General features: G+C 37.6%; 1 protein-coding gene across 2 annotated transcripts; it reads left to right on the plus strand.

Annotated features, from left to right (window-relative positions):
• Window positions 1-8,017: 8,017 nt before the first annotated feature.
• LOC110819869 (ubiquitin-like-specific protease ESD4) lies at window positions 8,018-22,615 on the plus strand. Of its 2 annotated transcripts, XM_088216571.1 has the most exons (10): window positions 8,018-8,500; window positions 8,572-9,463; window positions 9,685-9,761; window positions 9,837-9,930; window positions 10,073-10,171; window positions 10,523-10,615; window positions 10,701-10,820; window positions 15,050-15,153; window positions 21,505-21,577; window positions 22,190-22,615. In XM_088216571.1, the coding sequence occupies exons 2-10, from the start codon at window positions 8,597-8,599 to the stop codon at window positions 22,250-22,252; spliced, it is 1,590 nt and encodes a 529-aa protein (XP_088072697.1). In that variant the 5' UTR covers window positions 8,018-8,500; window positions 8,572-8,596; the 3' UTR covers window positions 22,253-22,615. The 2 variants fall into 2 exon arrangements, with proteins under 2 accessions (XP_088072697.1, XP_088072696.1); XM_088216570.1 differs by having other exon boundaries at window positions 8,018-9,463.
• Window positions 22,616-22,763: the final 148 nt, after the last annotated feature.

The following is a 22,763-nucleotide window of genomic DNA, read 5'->3' on the forward strand; positions in this document are numbered from 1 at the left end:
AATAAAATTTGGGTGTTACAACTCTCCCCCCCTTAAAAAAATTTAGTCCCCTAAATTTGCCTTTTACTCTTGGTCGAACAAATGGGGATACTGGGCTCTAAAATCTAACTCTAGCTCCCAGGTAGCCTCCCTTGGCGTGTGGTTCTGCCACACGACCTTTACAAATGATATTTCTCGGTTGCGGAGTATCCTGCTCTTTCGGTCCGTGATACCAACTGGTACTTCTTTATAAGATAAGTCCTCTTGGAGTGGAAGCAGTTCATGAGCCAAGACATGAGAGGGGTCCAGGTTGTACTTACATAGCATGGATACGTGGAACACATTGTGGACATTGGAGAGCTCTGGAGGCAGTGCTAGTCTGTAGGCAGCAGTACCAATCTTGTCTAAGATTTTAAAAGGTCCAATAAATCGGGGGTTCAATTTTCTCCTCCTGCCGAACCTATTAATTCTCTTGAAAGGAGTGACCTTAAGGAACACCCGGTCGCCTTTCTCAAACGCTAGATCTCTCCTTCAGGTGTCCGCATAACTCTTTTTCCTGCTCTGAGCCGTCTGAATGTTCTTTCTGATTTTAACTATTTTAGACGTGGTCTCCTCTACCAACTCCGGGCCGAACAATCTTCTATCGCCCACTTCTTTCCAACAAATCGGTGATCTGCACGGGCGCCCATATAACGCCTCATATGGAGCCATGCTCATGCTTGCTTGGTAGCTGTTGTTGTAGGCAAAATCTATTAGGGGTAGATGGTCGTCCCAATGACCCCCGAAGTCAAGGACACATGCTCGAAGCATATCCTTAAGTGTACAAATTGTCCTTTCTGATTTTCTATCAGTATGAGGATGAAAGGCAGTACTGAGAGACAGCTTTGTTCCCATGGCTTGCTGAAAGCTACTCCAAAATCGAGAAGTGAACCTGGGGTCCCTGTCGAATACCACTGTTACTGGAACTCCGTGCAATCTGACTATTTCCCGAATATACATTCTTACCAACTTGTCCAATGGGTCGGTCATTCTGATGGCCAAGAAGTGGAAAGATTTGGTAAGCCGGTCAACGGTTACCCAGATGGCGTCATGTCCTGAACGTGCCTTGGGTAATCCCGTTATGAAGTCCATGGTGATGTGTTCCCACTTTCACTCCCGAATCGGTAACGGCTGAAGTAGCCCACCTGGATGCTGATGCTCTGCCTTGACCTGCTGACATACCAAGCACTTGGATACAAAGTCGGCTATGTCTCTCTTCATCCCATTCCATCAAAATCGGGGTCACATGCCTTGGTATATTTTGTTGCTTCCTAGATGCATGGCAAACTTCGAGCTATGGAACTCTGTCATGATGTCTCTCTTTAACTCACTGTCATATGGGACACACACCCTGTCTTGGAAACGGAGTAATCCATCGGCAGAGATTCAGAATTCTGAGCTCACTCTCTGTTCTGCATCCTTCTTGCGGGCTACCAGGGCGGGGTCGACTGACTGGGCTTCCCTTATTCTCTATATTAACTCGGGCTAGACTGTCAGGCGGCCCAAACATGTGGCTCTCCTCAAGTCCTGGAGTCGAACTTGTTGTGTGGCCCTAATTTGCCTGCATTCTGAAACCATCAAATGGGCTAAGATACCTGCACTTTTCCTGCTGAGAGCATCTGCTACCACGTTGCCCTTACCCGGATGGTATAAAATATCACAATCATAGTCTTTAAGGAGTTACATCGACCTTCTCTGACGCATGTTGAGATCCTTCTGAGTGAACATGTGTTTCAAACTCTTATTATCAATATAGATCTGAAAGGTCTCTCCGTATAAGTAGTGACCTCAGGTTTTCAAGGCGTGTATGATTGCGGCAAGCTCCAAGTCATTGGTGGGATAATTCTTCTCATGATTCTTTAACTGCTTGGACCCATATGCTATGACCTTTCCATGCTGCATCAGGACACAACCCAGGCCTAGATAGGAGGCATCACTATAAACTGTATATCCCCCCGATCCACTCAGTAAAGCTAGTACGGGTGCAGTAGTCAGTCGCTTCTTTAATTCTGAAAAACTTCTTTCGCAGTCCTCATTGCACTCAAATTTGGCATTCTTCTTCGTGAGTCAGGTTAGAGGAGCTGTTAGGCTGGAGAATCCTTCAACAAACCTGCGGTAATAACTTGCCATCCCCAGAAAACTTCGGATTTCCTTAACTGATGTTAACTTCTCCTAACCAAGTACCGCTTCAACCTTTTCGGGATTCACTGATACTCCTTCCTTCGATATGATGTGTCCTAGGAATGCGGTCTGCTCAAGTCAGAATCCACACTTACTTAACTTTGCATATAACTTCTTATTTCTGATGACCTGCAAAACTTAGGCAAGATAGTGAGCATGTTCTTCTCTACTTTTTGAGTAGACTAAGATGTCATTGATGAATACGATAACAAATTGATCCAAAAACTCTCTGAAGACCCTGTTCATCATATCCATAAAGATTGCCGGGGCGTTGGTTAGCCCAAATGGCATGACTAGGAACTCATAGTGTCCGTACCTGGTTTGAAAGGCCGTCTTGGGGATGTCTTCTGTTCTTATCTTCACCTGATGGTAACCTGATCACAGGTCTATTTTAGAGAAGACCTGTGCACCCTGCAACTGATCGAAGAGGTCATCAATTCTTGGAATGGGATATTTGTTCTTGATCGTAACCTTGTTCAATCCTCTATAATTAATACACAGTTTGAACGTTCCATCTCCCTTCCTTACAAAAGTGACTCCGACACCCCAAGGGGACATACTGTATCTAATAAAACTACTGTCTTGCAATTCAGTGATCTATTTCCTCAACTGTTTTATCTCAATGCGGCTCATACGGTAAGGAGCAACCGAAATGGGCTGGGTGCCTGGCTGTAAGTCTATAGTGAACTTGACTTCCCTGTCCACTAGAAGTCCGGGTAGTTCGTCCGAAAAGACATCTGAAAAGTCTCTGACTACCAGAATCTCTTGGATACAAATTTCCTTATTGGGCTTGCCCTGTACTACGTCTGGGTCGGCGTTGGCATCCTACTGGGTAAGGTTGTAAACCATGCCCTGAAAAGGAGGTCTTCATTGGTTCTGGTTTCTCGGGCGCTCTCTCGCATAGTGTTGTGCACTACCACATATGCAACAGGTGTTGTTGAGGCGGTAGCATGGTCGATCCCCGTGATCCTTGCCACAGTGCTGGCAAATCTTTCCATGTGCTGCCCCTGGAGCCTGAGGAGGGGCCTAGATCACTGGTCTGGGCCTCTTATTTGGTTAGACCGGCGTAGTAGGTGCTGGTCTGCGGGGTGGAGCTGAGGGTCGGTGACTCCCTGCTGACTGAGGACGGGTGTTGAAACTCCTCTCCACAATCTGTGCCTTTACTAGAACGGCTGAGTATGTCTTGAACTCCAGTACCAATAAGTGTTGCTTGATTTCTGGGCGGAGGCCCCACTGGAATCTCCTGGCCTTCCTGCCTTCATCCATTAATGTCTCCGGGGAGTATCGGCCCAGCTCTAGGAACTTACGAGCATATTCCGATACCATCATGTTTCTCTGGACAAGCTGAACAAACTCCATCTCCTTCAGGTATCGGATGTGCTCAATGAGATATTCTGCATAGAAGGCTGCTAAGAACTGCTCCCAAGTGGCTGGTGTAAGCAGGGTGGTCTGCTTGAGCTCCACCAACGACTTGCTTCCCCTACTAGCATGTAGGAAGCAAGGGTAGCTCTCTGCTCAAGAACCACTCCCAAGGTCTTGAAAGCTCTCTCAGTCTCCGCCAACCAGTACTGGGCATCTTTGAAAGAGGATCCCCCTACAAAAGTGGAAGGGTTCAGTCTCCTGTACCTCTCTATGTAGCCTGGGTCGATCAAGGAAGGAGCTGGGTCTCATGGAAGAGGGACTGGGCCCGGCTGGGGATAGACTGAGGGGCCCTGTGGTGGCACTTGCTGATATGGTGGGGGCACCGGATTGTACTGTGGCGGTGCTGGGCAGTACAGTGGCTGGGGCACTGGTTCATACTGTGGCGGTGGTGCCGGGTGGTACTGTGGTGGAGCAGGCTTGTGCTGGGGTGGCTCAGGATCCGCTTGCTGTAGCGGTGGCTCAACCCGTGGTAGTGGGAGAGGTTCGGGTAACTCCTTTCTCTCCTCTCGACCTTGTTGGGCGGCCATGATCCTTTCCAGCATCTCAAATATTCTGTCCACATCTTCCCAAAGCGAATCATCCTGGGCTGCTCGGTTTAGTGGGGGTCTTCCTCTCCTTATTTCTTTGCACCTGCATTTCACAAGGAAGAGTTGGGTAACGATTTATCGGTGGGTATTTCTCTAAACATTTTTGTGTAAGGGATGAGTTCGAGGAACACGGCTCTGATACCAACTGTAACATCCCTTACACAATAACCATAAACGTATTCAACGTATGAAAGAATAAGCTAATTAAAAGAAATACTCGAAATAAAAACTATAAATAGAACTATAAAATCTTTAGGCGTCTAACTCGCCGTCTTTCTGCGGAACGGGCTCGGGAACCACGTTTTCTTGATCTGAAATAGTTAAGTAAGGAATGAGCTACACTAGCCCAGTAAAGACATCACACTATCTCACTACCACAAAAGTAAAGGTTGGTAGAAAACAAAAAACAACCAATGGAGCATAATTTATAACAAACTCATTTATTAATGATAAAAACCTTTACTGTCCACTTACCTCGGTGAGATTCGTGAAAATAACATATGAAAACAATAACATTATAACCATCATAAAATCATATACACTTTGTAACATAACACATGTTATACTTTTGCACTTCAATAATCAGACAACAAATTTCCTCTTTTACCAGCCTACTAGTATCCGTGGGGATCCATAGGGGGTCCCCGCTACACGTGAACCATTAACATTAATAATCTGATTCCAGGGCCGTTCCCATACCTCATCCGGTATAGGCGCCAAAATCATGAACCTCAATATCCCATCCGGTATGAGGGTGAAACGGGTCGTCCCCACACCTCGTCCGGTATGGGCGCCAAGACCATAAACCTCAATACCTCGTCCGGTATGAGGGTGAAACGGGTCGTCCCCATACCCCGTCCGATATAAGAGACCACGTTCCCGGTAGGGTTCCCTACGGATCAGGTCCGTCCACCATCTCCCAGGATATCTAGTCAGGCTGTCCACATTATCCATTTATCAATTCACATAACCTTTTTTCTATTTTCCTTAGTCTCAATTATCTAATCATACACAAACACGTAAACCAATAATGAACACTAAACAAAACAACACAACATCGGGTTCACCATAATTCAAAGCATAATAAAAGAAACTATGATTCATGCATACAAAACCATAAAATAAATACATCAAATACCATACTGCATTTAAAGCTGAAAAATAGATCAAACAACAACTGACCGAAAATATATCAGACTTGAGCTCCATTAGCAACCTTAATTAATTATACATATCTATTAATTCACAAAATGTCATTTTATTATTTATTGAGCTTTAATACCGTGATAGGAGATAGGGTGAGAAATCTTTACTTATTTCGGGGTCCAAAATCGGCTCTACAATGCACCTACGAGCTGTCCCTAAATTCTCTAATTTTTTTTTCAGAAAACTAAAACGCACTACCGGTACCTGCACGTGTCCCAAAAAACCTCAAATCAGACCCAGGGCCCATTTTTGGCCAATATTGGAATTTCGGCACGGTGGCTCCACCGTGCTCTGGCGACGGCGGCTCCGCCGTGCTCCGGCGACGGCACCGTTGCCCGCGACGGCAATCTGCTTCGGGTTGGTCGTTTTCGTCTGTTTTCGGCCGAATTCGACCAAACTTGTATTGGTTCCTGCGATAAAACAACCCTAGGGCCCTCGGTGGGCAAAAAAATCATGAAAAACCAAGACTTACCAGCGGCGGAGCTCTCAGGTGCGGCGGCTTTTCCGACACGAGTCGCGATTTGATGTTTTGCTCCGGTCAACCTGTAGAGAAAAGGACAGTGATCACAATGGTGTAAAAATTGCATCAAACGAGAACCAGAAAGGGCCTCATCGAAGGCAAAAATTGAGGGAAGCCGCGGCGGCGTCGCTGGACTTCAGCAGTATTTTCCAGCCGATTGGCCGGTGGTTTGGCTCCGATTTGGCCATAGGCGGATTCAGCATCGAAGAACGAACCAAGGAGAGAAAATTTACCTCGTTTGGCAGTCGGAAAACCCTCCGGTGCGGCGACGGCAGCCGGCTCCTCCTGCGACTGGTTCTTCTTCTCCGGCAAGGGTACTGGCGGCTAGGGTTTGGGGTCGGGTGTGGGTGAGGTTATTTATAACCTTCCCCTTTTAATCTCAGCCGTCCATCACGATTTAATCTGGACCGTCCATCGCGATGCGATCTGGGCCGTCCGTACATGATTCAATCTGGGTCGGCACGCGTGAGATCGGGACTGTCCGTGCGCGTGAGATCTGGGCCGTCCGCACGCGTGAGATCTGGACAGTTCGATCGCGTGCACACAGATCGCTCACGTGGCTCCGTCCCACGTGATCTCCCGCGTCAGCTTCCTTGCCACGTGGCGTGTTCTGGTTGGCCGGGACTGCTGACTGGACTGCTGACGTGGCACAACATTCTTAAATTACGTTTTGACCCCTGGTTTCTGATCTTCTTTTCAAAAACACCCATAGAATTCAAATTTTCACCACTTTTTTTTTCCAAAATCAATTTTAATTAAATCCCAAAAATAATTTTACCCTATTTTATCATTATTTTTTTATTAAATTAAATTAAAACCTTATAAATTAAATATTAAAAAATTAAACTAAAATTTTAATATAATTTAAAATAAATTAAAAAATAAAAATAATAAAATTTGGGTGTTACAACTTAACATTCCACAAGCAAGCTTGACTTGAACCCTAGCAATTTTACGTACATTACCAACACATAATTTTAAGTTCGAAATTTACCTACCTCTGGTTTCCATCTCCCTCTAATTCAACAAAATTTCTCTTTAATCACACTCTTCCCAGCAAATTTCAGTCACCTTGTCCCTCACTCTTCTCGGTCTTTCTCCCCTTCTTTCTCTTTTCCCCTATTTTCTTTTCTTTCTTTGGTGTAAAAACAGTGCCCTTTATATAGTGGGTGAAATTAAATCATAAGCTTTCATTACAGGATGAGACCTATACCCACAATTTCTTATTTCCATTTTTTTTTTAATTTTTCTTGGGATGTTACAACATATTATATAAACATTGAATTCATACTCTCACAAAAAGATAGAAACAAGAAAGTGTCAATCAATGAATATGTTATAAAATTATTATTTAAATTAATATTTGAAGTTACTTAAATATACCTTATAAAACTATTATTCGTTTAGTTAATAAAATAATTAGCCTAATTAATAAATTTTATTTTAGTAATATAATAAATAATGCTACATTTTGAATAAGTTTAAAAATTGTGCCTAATTCTTTTATAAGTATATATTTATTTAACTATAACTAAATATCATTTGTAAGGATAATAAAGATTAAGCTAGTATGAATTTATATTAAAAGACTAAAATAATAGATTATAAAATCTGTTAAATTTAATAAAGTTTGAAATTTGTAGTCACAATATTTTGAGAAAATTGGTATATAAATTTTTTCTTTTATTTATCGTTAAAATTTACTGTTATATATATTATATTAAAACTTACATCAAATTTATTTATAAATTTACATTTAATTTAATAAAAAATAAAATATATTATTGTGAAAAAAATAAAAAATAGTTTCCTTGTAAAATTAAATAATATGTTTCAAATATATTTAAAATTAATAGAATATATAAATTTTTGTTTGCACTTGCTTTCTAGTTTCCAAAGCAGTATATGAACAGGACTAGTTGGGACCCACTACAGTCATCTCTACATCTTAAAACCTTATTCAATTTCTCCCAAAAAAAAAAAAAAACCTACTCAAATTGTTTTGGTTGAGGAATTGATAACCGTCGATTTCTCCGAGTTATCAACGGTTACAGTTAAAGTTGCTTTACCGTTTTGTATTTTGTATGCCAAAACTCTCTCTCTCTCTCTCTCTCTCTCTCTCTCTTTCTCTCTCTTGTTTTTCTCTCTGTCGCCCTCCTTCCCGTTGCCGCGAATGCCAATTGCTCCTTCCGGAAAATCCATCTGTTACGAAACAATTTGATTAGATGACTGGGCCGTCGAATTCTTAATCTTCTTATCAAATTATAGGGTCACTCAGTTCCAGAATAAGAAAGTTTCTCTTTTCTTGGTAGAATATTGATTTTCAGAGGAGGGAAGAGCCTACGTTTTTCACTCTCTAGTTGTTTTTTCGAAATTTTGTTTTCGCGTTTACTGCATTTTATCGTGTTTTCCTTTTGGGATTAGGATTTCCTTGTTCGAATGTATTTTCTTTTAGTATAGCTCAAAACCCCTGTTTTTGTTTTTTATTTGAAACTTTTCACCCAATTCGCTGTTTTGAGGATTTCGCGGTGCTTCTTTGGTTTTCCTTTCAAAAACCCAATTCACTGTAAGTTTTTTGTTCTCTTGCAGTTTTCGGTTTTGACTATGGTTTGCTTTTGATGGGTTTGGGATTTCTAGGGTTTAGGATCTCTCGCTTCAATCGATGGGTGCCCTTAGCAGCAACCGTAAGCGAGGCGACGAATATTTCAGCCCTAATCACCTAAATCCGTATCAAAATTCACCTTCTCTTCCCGCTTCGAAGAAACCTAGATTCTCGTTTCTGCATCCGAGCCCGGATAAGCCAGTTTTATCTTCAAATAGTACGGTCGCCAGAATCTCCCGGTACCCAGCAATCAAGCCGCCGTTGTGCAGAGAAGTTCATGCTCCTTGCAGGATTCTCAAATTCAGGTTACCATCTCGTTCAAATCAAGTACCAAAGCTGGATACTGGTGGATATAGTGAACGAGACAAGTCTGGTTCCAGTATGGGGAATCATTTCAGCCATTACGATAATGCCAAGAGAACTGCATTCCATATGTTGAGGTATTTTAAGAAGGACAAAGAAGTGATTGAAGTAGATAATGAGCCTCGAAGGGAAGAGATTTCGGAAGATTCAAGTATAGAAGAAGTTGACGTCACTGAAAATGGGAGAGAAGTAAGTGTGGAAGAAGTTCAAGTTATTGAAGATGGGAGAGAAGGGCGGTCTATGGTGTTTGCTGGCTTTCAGGAATTGGGCGGGAAGATGGTGGAGGAGAAGAATCTACAGCCATCTTCGTCATCAGTGCTTACTAATATGAATAATGGGACTTTGAAAGTGGATGCTACTGGGAAGATGTTGGGTTCAATGTCGTTGAGTCTCGAAGTGGTAGAAGTGCCGTCTGTTGAAGCATACAGGAAGTTGTTAGCGAGTGTGGAGAAGCGAAATTCTAGACTGAAAGAATTGGATTTTGAGATTGCAGTGGCTGAAAAACGTAGAGCATGTCTGAGTGAATTGCGCGCCTTGAGGAAGTCAGTTGAAAAACCAGTAGAGGTGAGAGTTATTATTGTCTCCCTAGTTTTTAGGTCCTTTAGGCATTATTTTACTGTGATCAAAATTTAAATAGTTAGTTACAATGAAGCGATTTTATTTTGAGCTGAAATTGTTGTATGGCCTAGCAATTTGACTTTAGTTATTGTTTTTGTAGCAGTTATAGTGTCAGTGAGATAGCGCCTTACTGTTGCCACTGTTATGTATTTATTTATTTTCTGCAGGAAGTGTCTGTGGAACCTTTTATAGCTCTTACTGAGGAGGAAGAGGCTGAGGTTGATTGGGCATTCCATGCTAATCGGTAAAATCTGATGAATCAATTCTTTACTACTTCATTATTGTCAGTTCTATATGGGTTTGATGTTTATTCCTGCAGGCGGACAGTCTTGGTCACTCATAGAAACTCAAATATTGACATCACTGCACAACTTTTTCAGTGCCTTACACCTGGCGCATGGTTGAATGATGAGGTGATTCTTTCAGGGGTTGTTTTTTTTCAAATAGGGATGTAATAGTTTGGTTAGTTAGTTGATTTCTAATGGTTAATCATTATAACTGGGGATTTGCCATGCTGTTTATGAGGTTTCATGTATGGTCATTGTTCTTATGTAGGTTATCAATTTGTACCTTGAGTTGCTGAAAGAAAGGGAAAATAGAGAGCCAGAGAAGTTTCTTAAATGCCATTTTTTCAACTCATTCTTTTACAAAAAGGTTTGTTTCGTTCTTGTTTCTTATGAAACATAATCAGCACGGTTTCAGGTATACTGGAACAACTGCTTGGTGTGCGTTGGTTTCTTGAGATTCTTGCTTTAGGTGCGCATTGCCATTTTTCGAAAATGTTTTTTTCTCAGCTTTCATATTATCACTCTATTAGTACACAAACTTGCTTATTAGACATGGCATGCCTTCATACTTTTTGTTGATACCTTAAATTGTTGGATTTTCTGATGCTTCTTAATTATGGCGGCATAGCTGTTAAATTCGTATAATTTTCTTCATAATCTTTATTTAATTGAGTAATTTTGACAGTACTACTTGTTTTCTCAAAATTTTCATTTTCAGTTGGTAGATGGGGAGAGTGGCTATAATTATAGAGCTGTCAAGAGATGGACTTCTGAGAGAAAGTTGGGATACCAGCTCCTTGAGTGTGACAAAGTGAAGAATTTGTGTTCTTGTGGTTTCATCCTGTATTTTATTCGTATTGATTCAACATACATTTATACTGGTTCTGCTGTGGCAGATATTTGTCCCTATCCACAAGGAGATCCATTGGTGCTTGGCAGTTATTAATAAGAAAGAACAGAAGTTCCAGTATCTTGATTCTCTTAGAGGGGGGGATACACGAGCACTTAAAGCATTGGTATGGTATATGTGAATATATGTTTGATAGAAGGTTCATTGGTATTGTTTACTTCTACTAAAGATTCACTTAATTTTTTTTTAAGAAGAATACAAGTAGAGTTCACCTGCTCACATGCATTCAGTTAATTGACTTAAAAGTGTGTTCTGTAGCTTTGGCTGTCAGATAATTGGTCCTCCAATCTGGTTATAATATCTTTTATTTGTTAGTTTGGATAATGTTTCTTTTTGGCTTCCTCTCTCTCTTTTTTCTTTATTTGTGGTCAACCCTCTATCTGTAGATTTGCGTGCTTCCTATTGGAGTTAGGATTTCAAGATGTCTAGGGAAGCTTTTAATAAGCATACGAATATTCTTTTCTTTTTGGATGCACAAGATTTAAACCTGCATTCCCTTTCGAATTCTCACCCTCTTTTGACGTCCCTTGGTTTAATTTTAGTAACTAGATTCATTATTTTCTTAACCAAGTCCCAAGATCCCAAAGTTGTCCTTCTAAATTCTGTCATGTGTCAACTGTAAAATGGTAGCAAGATTTCTGGAACAAGAACTCTTCGAATTTTTGTTGACCGTCTATTGATACATTCTTACAATTTTAGTATAGCATAAGTACATGATTTGTTTCCATACTATTAGTTTTATTCAAATTGGCTGCAGAGGTGGCCACGTGGCAAAGTTTTTTTCTTAAGACAATTGCATGGCTGCAGCGTGGCATGTAATATATAATGTATTTTATTTCTTAAAATAATATTTAGATTAAGAAAGATAGAAAATAAAAATATAATTATTCTCTTCTTTTTCTTTTTCACCCATTTTCTCTTATTTTCCCTCTCCTCAAACACAAAAATAATGACATCAAATTACAAAGAAAACAAAATTCTTTTGGAATCAAACATCATGCATTCTAGTGTACTCAAATCAACATTTCAGTTTAATACAGATCGAAATAAATAAATAAATAAATATATATATATATATAGCAAGTATCCAAATAGTTTAATTTACAAATCAAAATCAATACTTATTTTGCAACTACCCATAACTGAAGCCGCCCCCACCCACGCTCCCACACTGAACTTTTCTTCTCCTTTTAGTTCTTTCTTGCTTTACTTTCAAAACCTGACCTCTTCCCTCCTCTTTACCCACCCTCAACCCAGAGAAGAAGAAAAAGATGCCTAAAGTTGAGCTCCCTCCCTTAAATCAACTTCCAAAAGCTTATCCAAGAATCCAAAGCCTCACTCTTGCCACCACCCTACAAACCGTAATCTCCATCTTTCGAACCTCTATGCTGTTCGTTTCAGCTGATTCTTGCAAACCAAAATGTTTTAATCCAAGTTTCTGCCCTTTGACGCCCTAAACTTTGGTTTGCCACTAGCCACTATAATAGAGGCCATTGTTGGTTTTTTTTCCCCTGAAATAAACAGAGCAAAAATGTCATTAACATCATCACCAAAGGAGGACCAAGCCCGTATACAAAATATTTATATACCTACCAATAAGCAATGAGGTTTCCTAAACCCTCCATAGAGTACAGAGGATGACACAATAAAAAAAATGCAAGGGTTTGGGATTATCTATTAAAATAAGTCAAAACCATTATCATCATTTATCCTTTCAAGAGCTTTTATTTTTCTCTCCTTACAAACCATCTAAAAAACCAGAATAAGATCCTCATGTTTCCTCCGCCTGTTGAGATCCTTCCATGTCCATAACTCATCTCTAGCCGATCCTGCCATCACCCACTTCGCACCTAATAAACCATAAATTATAGTCCATAGCTTGTGCACATCCGGACAGTATAGAAATAAATGGTTACAAGTCTCCGCAACCCTTTCACAGAAATAACATCCGTTTACCTTAATCTTACCCCATTTTATCAATTTATCAATAGTCAAAATGCACTCCCTACTGATGTCCCAAGCTAAAAAAAGACCCTCTAGGAGGGGCTTTAACCTTTCAGGTTTGTCTAACCGGAAATCTGATATCATTATCTTCTTGCTTGGGCAAAGGCTTGTAGAAAGATTTGACCAAAAGAGATCCATTTGTAGTGAGACACCACACGGCACTATTTTTGCTTCCATCTGAGGAGGTAGGAGATAGTGTGCTGGGAAGTTTCTCATACTAATTGATCTCCCAGTCATTGAGGCCATTGCTGGTCTTGAACCGGGTGCAATTCAAGGTCGTCCTCTTCCTGCTCCTCTAACTTGGCCATCTTCGAGATACCCTGTTTCTCTCTCCTATCCCCCGCTATGGTCGAGCTAAAGCAGCTCTCTCCTCTCCTCTCACCTATTGTCATGTTAAAAGAGCAAAGAATAGGGTATTTAGGGTTTGGTTGAGATGTGAAAATGGAGATAAAGTGGAAGGTTATTGGGGTTTGCCATGCGGATAAATTTGGTCGGGATCTGAATCATCTATGTCTTGGTTTTTGGGTCATGAAAATAGCAACTCTAGAAAATATCAATGTTATTGTTGATGATCTTGACAAAGAAGAAGAAGAAGAGCATTGCTGTGATGTAGTTCTTGGAGCTCTGGTGTTGGAGCAAATTGCAGCGGATGTGATGATGAGGAAGAGGAGGAAGAAGATTAGTGGAGGATTAAGATGCGCACGAGATAATATCATCATCATCATCCTTTGTCTTAGTGGATTATAGCGTGGGTGAGGTCAAGCAAAAAGAAAAATTATGTTATTTTTATTAATAAGATTTCATTTTATAAAAAATAAAAAATGTATTATATATTATATGCCATGTGGCTACGATGCGGGCATATTTTGGCCAACAAATTGAGCTACATGACCACGTCATTGACCACACGACACTAATGCACATAGTCTAAGATGATTAACGAAGAGGGGTTGAATTTTTGAAAGTACAGGAACAATTTGAACACAAAAATATTATATAGGCCGATATGAACCAAATTTAATAGTGGGGGGACGAATCATATATTTATACCATTTTATTTTGTTTTGAAATAAAAAATGTGTTGTGTATTAGTTACCAGAATTAGAGAGAGATGGAAGAAGGCACTGACAGAATTAGAGCAAGATGGTCCTAAGCTCTTGGTGTGTTGATTATGAAACAAAACTTGTATTCTTTTAAAAATTTTGGTGACTTAATTGATATGCTAACTGAAATGTAAATTTTTTTGAAAATGGATTTTGGTACTCCCTTGGTGCTTGTAAGTAATACATATGTCATGGCTTTTATTTTCTTTAAAAAAAGACATTGGAATAAGCTCCAAATATTTTTTCCTTCTCGTTATACTCTTCCAAGTATTTATGCCATTTTATTATTATCATTATTGTGTAAGTGAAGATTTAAGAGACCCATTTTGCTACCAGTTTGCTTGCTGGCATCTTTCTGTTGCACTATGTTGCCAATTTTGGCACCAGGGACTTTTTCTCTCTTTTGCCTTCACAATGGCTTCAAGTTCTTGAATTGGATCTATGGTTTTTGGGCTGCTGGGTTTGAATTGGGTCATGGCTGGGAATGTAAGTTGGGAACTGTGGGCTTGGGCAGGTTATTGTAAAAAGAAAAAGTACTTTTTCTTTATTCCACTCACCATTTTTTGGATGTGTTGGAGGAAAGAAATGCGAGTGCTTTTTAGGGTATTGAATCTAATTTTGTAAACATTAGGGATAGATGGTTTCATATTTTTATATCTATCTTGTTAAATCATGATGTTCATGATTGGGAAGACATTGGCTTAGTTATTGACCGCTTGGTAGATATGTAACTATTTTGTATACAGGCGGTACCCTCTTGGTACCTTTGTGAATAGTATTTCTCATTTTTATTTCAAAAAAAAAAAAATTCTTGAAGTTGGCTACACTTAAGGATTGCCATTGTCTTGGTAGAAAGAAGGTAGAGCATTGAATAATCTTGCACGCATGAAGTCCTGATCTTTCCTCAACTGTTGCATATCTAATAGTATTGATACTTTAGTCTGATTTTCTTTGTGGTTAAGGGGAGTGATCCCTTTGTTACTAGGGAATAGAATCTGTGATAAAAATTTTATCACTAAGTGGGGAGTAGCAACCACTGATGCAAGGCTAGTGGTTCCTGTGGTTTAAGCTTTTTTTTTTTTTTATATAACATGAAATAAATATTTCGTCAACCTGAATTTATTTGAAAGCATGCTAATACTAATGTTTTATAAACTTCTGAAAAGCACCTAATCAAACTATATGAAATAGTAAAAATTTAGCTAATGTTTACATTGATATGTGCCAGAAAAAATACTTGATAGAAGAAGTGAAGGACAAGAGTGGAAAAGATATTGATTTAAGTTCGTGGACACAAGAAATTGTTGAAGACCTTCCTGAGCAGGAGAACGGGTGTGTATTTGTATATCTTTTTTCAATCATTCTCTTTCAGGGAGCAATAATCAATTGGTGCATTTTCTTTTTTGAACTTATTACTAAGTCATGAAGTTCATATCAGACTTTCTATCTGCTCATTTCTTAATCAATAAGTACTTGATAGTTCTATATGATGAATAAATAAGTAGCTTAACGGTTGTGAAACCTGACTTTGTCTAGAATCTGATGGATTTTATAAAGACAGGAGTGTCGAGAGTTCAGCTATAGCAGAGCTGTTGTGGAATGTCTCAAGTTCTGAACATATTCAATCTTAAAATACCCAGAATATTTCTCTCTACTTGTGCATTTCCTTTTCTTTTTATGATTGGGAGTCTTTTTGATTTTAGTAAATGAGAGTAAATAAGGTAAGGGTTGATGATGATATTGTTCAGTAGTTTTTAAGGGAAACAAACGAAAAATAAAGTAGGAGTTTGTTGAAATTCTATAACGCTCTTTAACCTCAACTATCCAATCTTTTCTAAATCAGAGAATAAAGAGCTCATAATATAGTCAACCTTATATTTCTGGTAAAGGTACCTAACTACCCATTATTTTTCTAATTATAACATTTTTTGTTATGAAATAATATCTTTTTCATATTTTGTAACTCATACCTTTACCCCTCGGTCAAAGGTGAATTTGAAACTTTGTTATAATTAACTCAAACAAAATTCTAGTTTACTTTCTTCATTAAATCCCCAGAGACAATGTAACAGTTGATTGAAATCCTTTTTTCTGCTTTAAAAAAAAATCCTTCTTTACTTTCACTGAACTCCCAAACACTTGTAGGAGTTGAAGCTTAACCTACCTAGTGGAGGTGAGAAATTAACAAATGGATTGTATTGTCCTTCATCTGATTCGTCTAGCTATTAATAGGGCTATGTTACATGCAAATGCTTGATTTTACTTCTTTTAACTTTTGTGTGAACTTTGATAAGACTAAAGAATATTTTACCATTTGTTTCATCTTTTGTTTAATTTGTAGTCAATTCCTAAATCTATAGTTTTTGTCTTAATAATGTGCATTCTTATAAGATGGTTTTCTCAGTTGTAAGTTATCCCAACCCTAACTTGAATTAGTTGAATGTGGGAATTTACTTCCTAACTTTTGGGATGGAGGTCAAATTCATATATTTCACTCCCACCTCCCTGGATCACGATTTTGATCCCATGACATGGTTCACTATTCTTTTATGGTCTTGATTTGTCCAGAATGCAATCCGATTCCCCAATCTTGAGTATCTAACCTTTTTAAAAACAAAAAAGGAAACATATTAGATAAAGGAAAAAAGTGAACAAAAATGAAACACATTAAAACCAATGCAAAACTAAGAAGCAAAACATAATCAATCCAAAATAATGACCCAATCCATTTGAATAGTCAAGAGAGGGATTCACCAGAAGCCATGCAATTTACCCCGGGGAAACTTAGGTACATTATCCTAATGTAACTATAAAATCTATTGAAAAAAAATCATTGGAGTAGATTTTTTGTTATTTTGATGTTGAGGAAGATGAGATTCTTTTCTTCTCTTGTTCCAAAACAGTAGATGTAATTAAAACCTTTTTAGGGAAGAAGGAAAAGACTAAATAAAATTAGTGAAAATGCTCAACTTGCAAAATACTTTTACAAATCATAGTTTTTTTTCCCTTTCAAAGCAGTAGATGTAATTAATACCTTTTCAGGAAAGAGGGTAAATAGAAAAAATAAAATTAACCAAAATGCTAAATATACAAAAGACTTGTACAAACTACGGTTACCTGGAACATAAATATCTAGATTGTGGTATGACAATATGGGCACAAGCATTGTAGATACTAAATTTAGGTTTGAAGGAGTGTAGGCTTAGTTAGTATCATATTTTGATTCAAATTGTCCGTAGCCATGTATTTGGTTCATCATTTGGATAATAAGTAACCATTTAGTAATCCATTCTGCTAATTGATTCTTGTTCTTTTTCTATTAGAAAATCTAGGATTCAAATCCTTTTTATAGCTGCAACAAGATTTTTTTTTTTGAAATAAAAAAAGTTTTATTAAAAGATTGGTACCAAGGGGGTACCATCCAGTTACGCAGCATTACATCTCTATCAAATGATCTAACACATTTCTAAATTAATCTATATCATAAATATCATGGCCCAACAGTAGAGAACCAAAAGAGTGTATCCATTTGTTCATAATGCGATTAAAATCCTTTTTAATTCCTTCGAAAGCTCTTGAATTTCTCTCTTTTCATACTACCCAAAAGACCGATCATGGAATGAGCATAAAATTGTTTTTCTTTTTGCATAAACCTGTCCATGCCCATATTTCAGTTTTCACGGAGCCAGCTATTACCCAATTTATTCCCAAAAGTCCGTAGATCATTGTCCATAATTTGTAAGTCAGTGGACATCCAAGCAACAAATGGTTACATGATTCCTCGTTAGCTTTGCACATGAATGGTTAGTATACATTAACCATTAGTATACATTAGTATACATAGCTGCAACAAGAATATCAGTACTCATGTTACAAGTTCCTAAAGAATGGAGTTTATGTATTACAAGTTTGTTAAATAAGATGTTTAATACATTTTAAGCTCCAAGACATTAGACATTTTTTGATGGATTCTATTACTTGGATACCTACCTCTTTGATTTTACTTGTCTGGTAGTATCGAATTTGATAGAAAATTTGCTAGATTATACACTTTTCACTCTCTCTTTCTGTAACTTTTCCTCTCACTATCTTGGGAAAATCTTCTCTACGAAGTTGCCCCAATTCTTCCTAATTACCGGTCCTAATTTGGGGGATCTGGATCAAGAACTAAAATGAGCCAAACGAACCTGTGCCAGGAACCAATTCAAAAAATTTGGTCAGTAGATTCACAAGGGGTTTGAGCAATCTTGGTAACTACGGTACAAAACTAATGTGGTGGCTGATATGATAAGGAAAAAAATTACGGAGTTTAACTAATGTGGACTGTCTACCTATACTCCACATCTGTTTGTAAGTGACTTTTTGTAAAAATGTTTGCAGCATTACTCTAAAATTATTTAGTTTCCTTAGCAATAAATTTTATTAGGAAGGAGCAGAATGAGTGGCACGGTAGAGAATAAAGAAATTATGAGTCTGCATGCCCATTTCTTTCTAGTTAAAAAATTATTAAAATAATTGAGGGAAATTCTGAAGTAACTTTGTCTATGTTAGTTACCATTTTGGCTATCATTGGCTAACATTTTGGCTATCTTTTGTTACCATCAACCGTCAATTTGGTAGACATCGGTATGGTAACAACTGATAACTAAGATGGTAGCAAGTGAGAACTAAAATGGTAATGACACATAGCTAATTGGTAACCGTTAATAGCCAAAAATCACGAGGAATCTCTACCCCCAAATAGGCATAGGTGCTATAGAAAAGCCCATAATCTGCATATACCAAAAACAGCCCAAGTGAAATAAGAATAGCTCTAGTATAGGTTTTGAAGTCTATTGTTCTTTTTTTTTTCCAAAAGTTCAAGCTTATTTTTATATATGGAATGTCAATGAAAACGTAAAGAGAGTTGTTATAAGACCAAGAGCAGTTGAAGTGAAAATAAAGATATCTATAGTATAAGCTTGTGAAGTCTATCATTATCTACGGAATACCAACTAAAATATAATAGAGTTGTTATAGTACAAAAACAATATAAAGAATTAAAAACCAAAGAGGAAAAGATTTATTAAAATAGCAAAGTCATAACTGCTAATCGACCTAACTGTGATTCTCTACGTAATGTTACCCAAAACAATTAATTGATTGCATCTATTCCTCTTCCTACCCTAAATTAGCTTCTTATCGTACCTCATTTCTGTCCCTGTACCACTAGCAACCTCTATTTATCCCGTTCTTGGTAACTATGGTTTGACTTTGGGATATTAGCACCACATGCTATACTTTTATTAAAAAAATGGTTTAAATGTGGGGCAGGATAACTCTATAAAAAATTTATTGTAATTATGCATATCAATACTAATTTGAGTATTAGAAATACGAATTAATTAGGAATTGAATAAAAAGTGAAATTTGCTGTTACTGAATTTAGATAAGAACATAATAAATAGATATAATTTTACCATTAGGAATCCTTAATGTTTTGTTAATTTTATAGTTTTTTTTAAATAAAAATATAATACATTTAGAAGTACCAATAGGATGCAAACCCTTAAACCAATCTAGCAAGATGTTAATTAGCTTCCCCAAATCAATGTTAGAATATAGCGGATGACCCCTTAACAAAATTCTCAGGGTCTGGAACCAAAAATCCTTGAATCTATTAAAATTATATTCTATCCCCTCTCTTTCCAAAAAGGGATAAGTCTTAGTCTCTTATCACCTGAGATGCCTCTCCATGTCTGTAACTCCTCGCTTACCAACCATTAGTATACCCATATCTCCTCCCCCTTATATTTTTTACGCCCATGGCTACTATCTCTTCCAATGTGGCTAGGAGATTGGAAAGAATCCCATGCAGTTTCCTACAGGGTGATTCAGTAGGGAGAAGAAAATTCCACCTTGTGGCTTGGGACAAGGTTAAGCAATCATTACAATGTGGAGGTCTGGGCTTGAGATTGTGGTGCATTTCAACAGAGCACTTCAGGAAAGTTGGTTATGGAGGTTTTGTGAGGGAGGAGGGGATCTTTGGAGGAGACTGTTATGGCCTAAATACAGCAAAGATGGTGGTTGTCGGTTCATAATTTTCTTAGGGTTTTCTTGGGGTTGGGTTTTGGAAGAAAATAGTCATGGAGAAAGGGAACTTTCAGGAGTGTGTTAAATGGAGACTGGGGTTGGGGGATAGGGTTAGTTTTGGAAGGATGAGAGGGTGGAGGGGGGGAGCTTCGGTTCATCAAATTTCCTTGTACTTTGCCCTAGCTCACTTCAAGGATGTGACCATTAAAGAAGTCTGTTTGTGGCTCTGACAGGAGCGAGGGTCATCAGTCGCGTTGGTAGGGAATCTAAATGACTGGGAGATCCATGAGGATCTGGGCCTGTTGAGGCATTTCTGAGAGATAAGTGTCACAAGCCCACATAGATGAGCCTATCTAGAAACTGAACTCTTCCAACACTTTCTTAGTAAAATCATTTTATTGGCATCTAATTGGGGGACAAAGTCTCCTGATGACTTTCCAGCCAATTTGATTTAGAAGGTTAGGACAACTCATAGGTGACTTTTTTTCATCTAAGAAGCAGTAAAGGAAATCATTTTGTTGCTGGAGAAGTTGATTGAGACAGAAATGGTTTTGGTGAATAGATGCTACATATGCAAGAGTATTGCAGAATCATGCACTCACATTCTTATCTGGTGTTCATATGCTTATTAGATTTGTTGTTGGCCTATACTTTCTTGGGTGTGAGTTGGCTGGTGGCAGGTTCAGTAAGGGAGGAGATATGGGCATATTAAATTTATAATTAAAACATATCAATTACTTTACCAGAAGAAACATACAAAGTTAAAAAATTTATTTGTGAATTATGGCCTTTTAATATAGAAAAAGGTATATACATACATATATATATATAGAGAGAGATACATGATACTGACTCCAAATTTTATGAAGAAATAATAAATTATTTGTAAACTCTTCTAAAATATAATTTTTTTCAGATTTAATCGGAAAAAATATATGCAGGAAATTAATTCTAAAACCAATAGAATATTACCTGAGGACCTTAACATTTTTGTCCTATGAATATCTAGAAAGTGTAAAACATTTGTTACTTTGTATGTGTTGTGTGAATGTAGATTTCCTCTCAAAAAGATTAGTATTTAACGTAGATTAATAGGTTCCAAATGCCAATAAAATTTGACAGAAGGAAAGCATATAATGTTTTTCCAAAACAATGTGAATCATTTTTTGTCAGACAGAGTTAGCTATTCTTCTAATGACAATTAAATTTTACACTGTGAAAGCAAGCATATAATGCCTTTGAAACAATGTGAATCACTTCCAATCAGGGAGTCAAGTTAATCTCCTAATGATTATCAAATTTGTTCCTTCAAGTTTTTCAAATCATTGGGTTTTTTGCCACTTCGGACAATTTTTTGTTCATAGTTCCTATCTGTTTATGACAATTTGGTCATTTTGTATGCATCACTTCTGGAGGTAATCTTCACGTGTAATTCTTTTTATTTTTTCTTTGTGAATCATATGCTATAAGAAGTTTTCCAACTCCATGATGACCATGTTCCAAGTTTAGTTTTATCTTTTATTTTCTTCCAAAATGGCAATTTTCTTTTCTCTAAACATTGTCGTATGGTATTTCAGCACGCTGACAATTATCTTTTTTCAATTGCTATAGGTATGACTGTGGAATGTTTATGCTCAAATATATTGACTTTTATAGCAGAGGTCTAGGGCTTTGTTTTAACCAGGTAAGACGAGTGGAAACCTTTGGTACATCAAATATTACTCCTAAATGATTTAATTTTCATTTGTCTAATTTGTGATGTTTCAGGCCTTAAACTTGTATTATACCTAAGAATCAAACATGGGGATATAAATAGATTCCTCTCTACTGTTTTTACTGGGAGAAATAGGATCCACAGTTACTTTTATGTAAAGAGATAAATGGCTTCTCTCTTTTTTTTTAAAAAAAAAAAGAGATAATGGTTTCTACTTGCTTCAATAGCTCTAAATGGCTTTTAATTGCTTAAATAGTTCCATTCTTGTCATATGCATATAATGACGCAATTTTAATTCCATTTCCTTTCATTTATATTCCTGATTGTTAACTAAGGAATCACAAAAAACTCTTGAAATTAGATATGGAATTAACTTAGAATTATAACGCTATTTTCATTCAGCTTTTTATCATATATTTTTTTTAAAATAAAACTTTTTATCGTATTTGTATCACACTCATTCCTATTTAATGGAATTGGAATTTTAACTAAATTTAATCTAATGCTACCATGATGTGGATCTTCGAGGAGCCTGTGGATAATCACTAGAGGAGTGACTTTTGTTTCTCAAATTTCTTGTAGGAACACATGCCATATTTTCGGTTGAGGACAGCAAAGGAGATTCTGAGATTGAGAGCTGATTGATTCAAAAAGAGTGCATGATCCTGCTGCTCCAATATTGTTGTAGCACCTATTTTGTAGTGAATCTGCATGTTTAGTATGATGGTTACCAAATGGGAATATTTATTTATACTCTTATTCTTAATTAATCTTGTGTATAGAGAGAAGGTCCACTTCTAGCAATTGGGGGATGGCCAATGCACAGTTTTAAGGTAGTTTATGCACAGTTTTGGTATGATTGGTGAGGGTTGCAGCAGTTGATATGAGATAGGAGAAGTTATTAGCAATATTGCTTAGGAGGCAGGAATAGTTAGTGGTACACGTATGCCATGTAATTGCAAACCATGAGCTGTGGGTTCATTTTAAAAAGTTATATTTGAGTTGTTAGATTTTGTGTTTATAATTTTTTTTTTTTTGCTAAAAAAGCTTGTTTCTCCAGGCAGTAGTCCTCTTTCTAACGTTACAATTTTCATCTGGGTAACCTTTTTTCATAGGTCTGGCAATAATTTTTCTTTTTAGCACGATCCATGAACAC

The sequence above is a fragment of the Carica papaya genome, chromosome 3 (genome assembly GCF_054855325.1).
Source record: "Carica papaya isolate Zhongbai chromosome 3, ASM5485532v1, whole genome shotgun sequence".
Taxonomy (NCBI): Eukaryota; Viridiplantae; Streptophyta; class Magnoliopsida; order Brassicales; family Caricaceae; genus Carica; species Carica papaya.

Excerpts from the sequence above, each read along its gene's own strand:
- LOC110819869 (XM_088216570.1), top strand. The coding sequence starts at position 8,597 with ATGGGTGCCCTTAGCAGCAACCGTAAGCGAGGCGACGAATATTTCAGC. Across the intron at positions 9,931-10,072 it reads GCGCATGGTTGAATGATGAG|GTTATCAATTTGTACCTTGA; the intron begins GTGATTCTTTCA and ends GTTCTTATGTAG. Across the intron at positions 10,821-15,049 it reads CACGAGCACTTAAAGCATTG|AAAAAATACTTGATAGAAGA; the intron begins GTATGGTATATG and ends GATATGTGCCAG.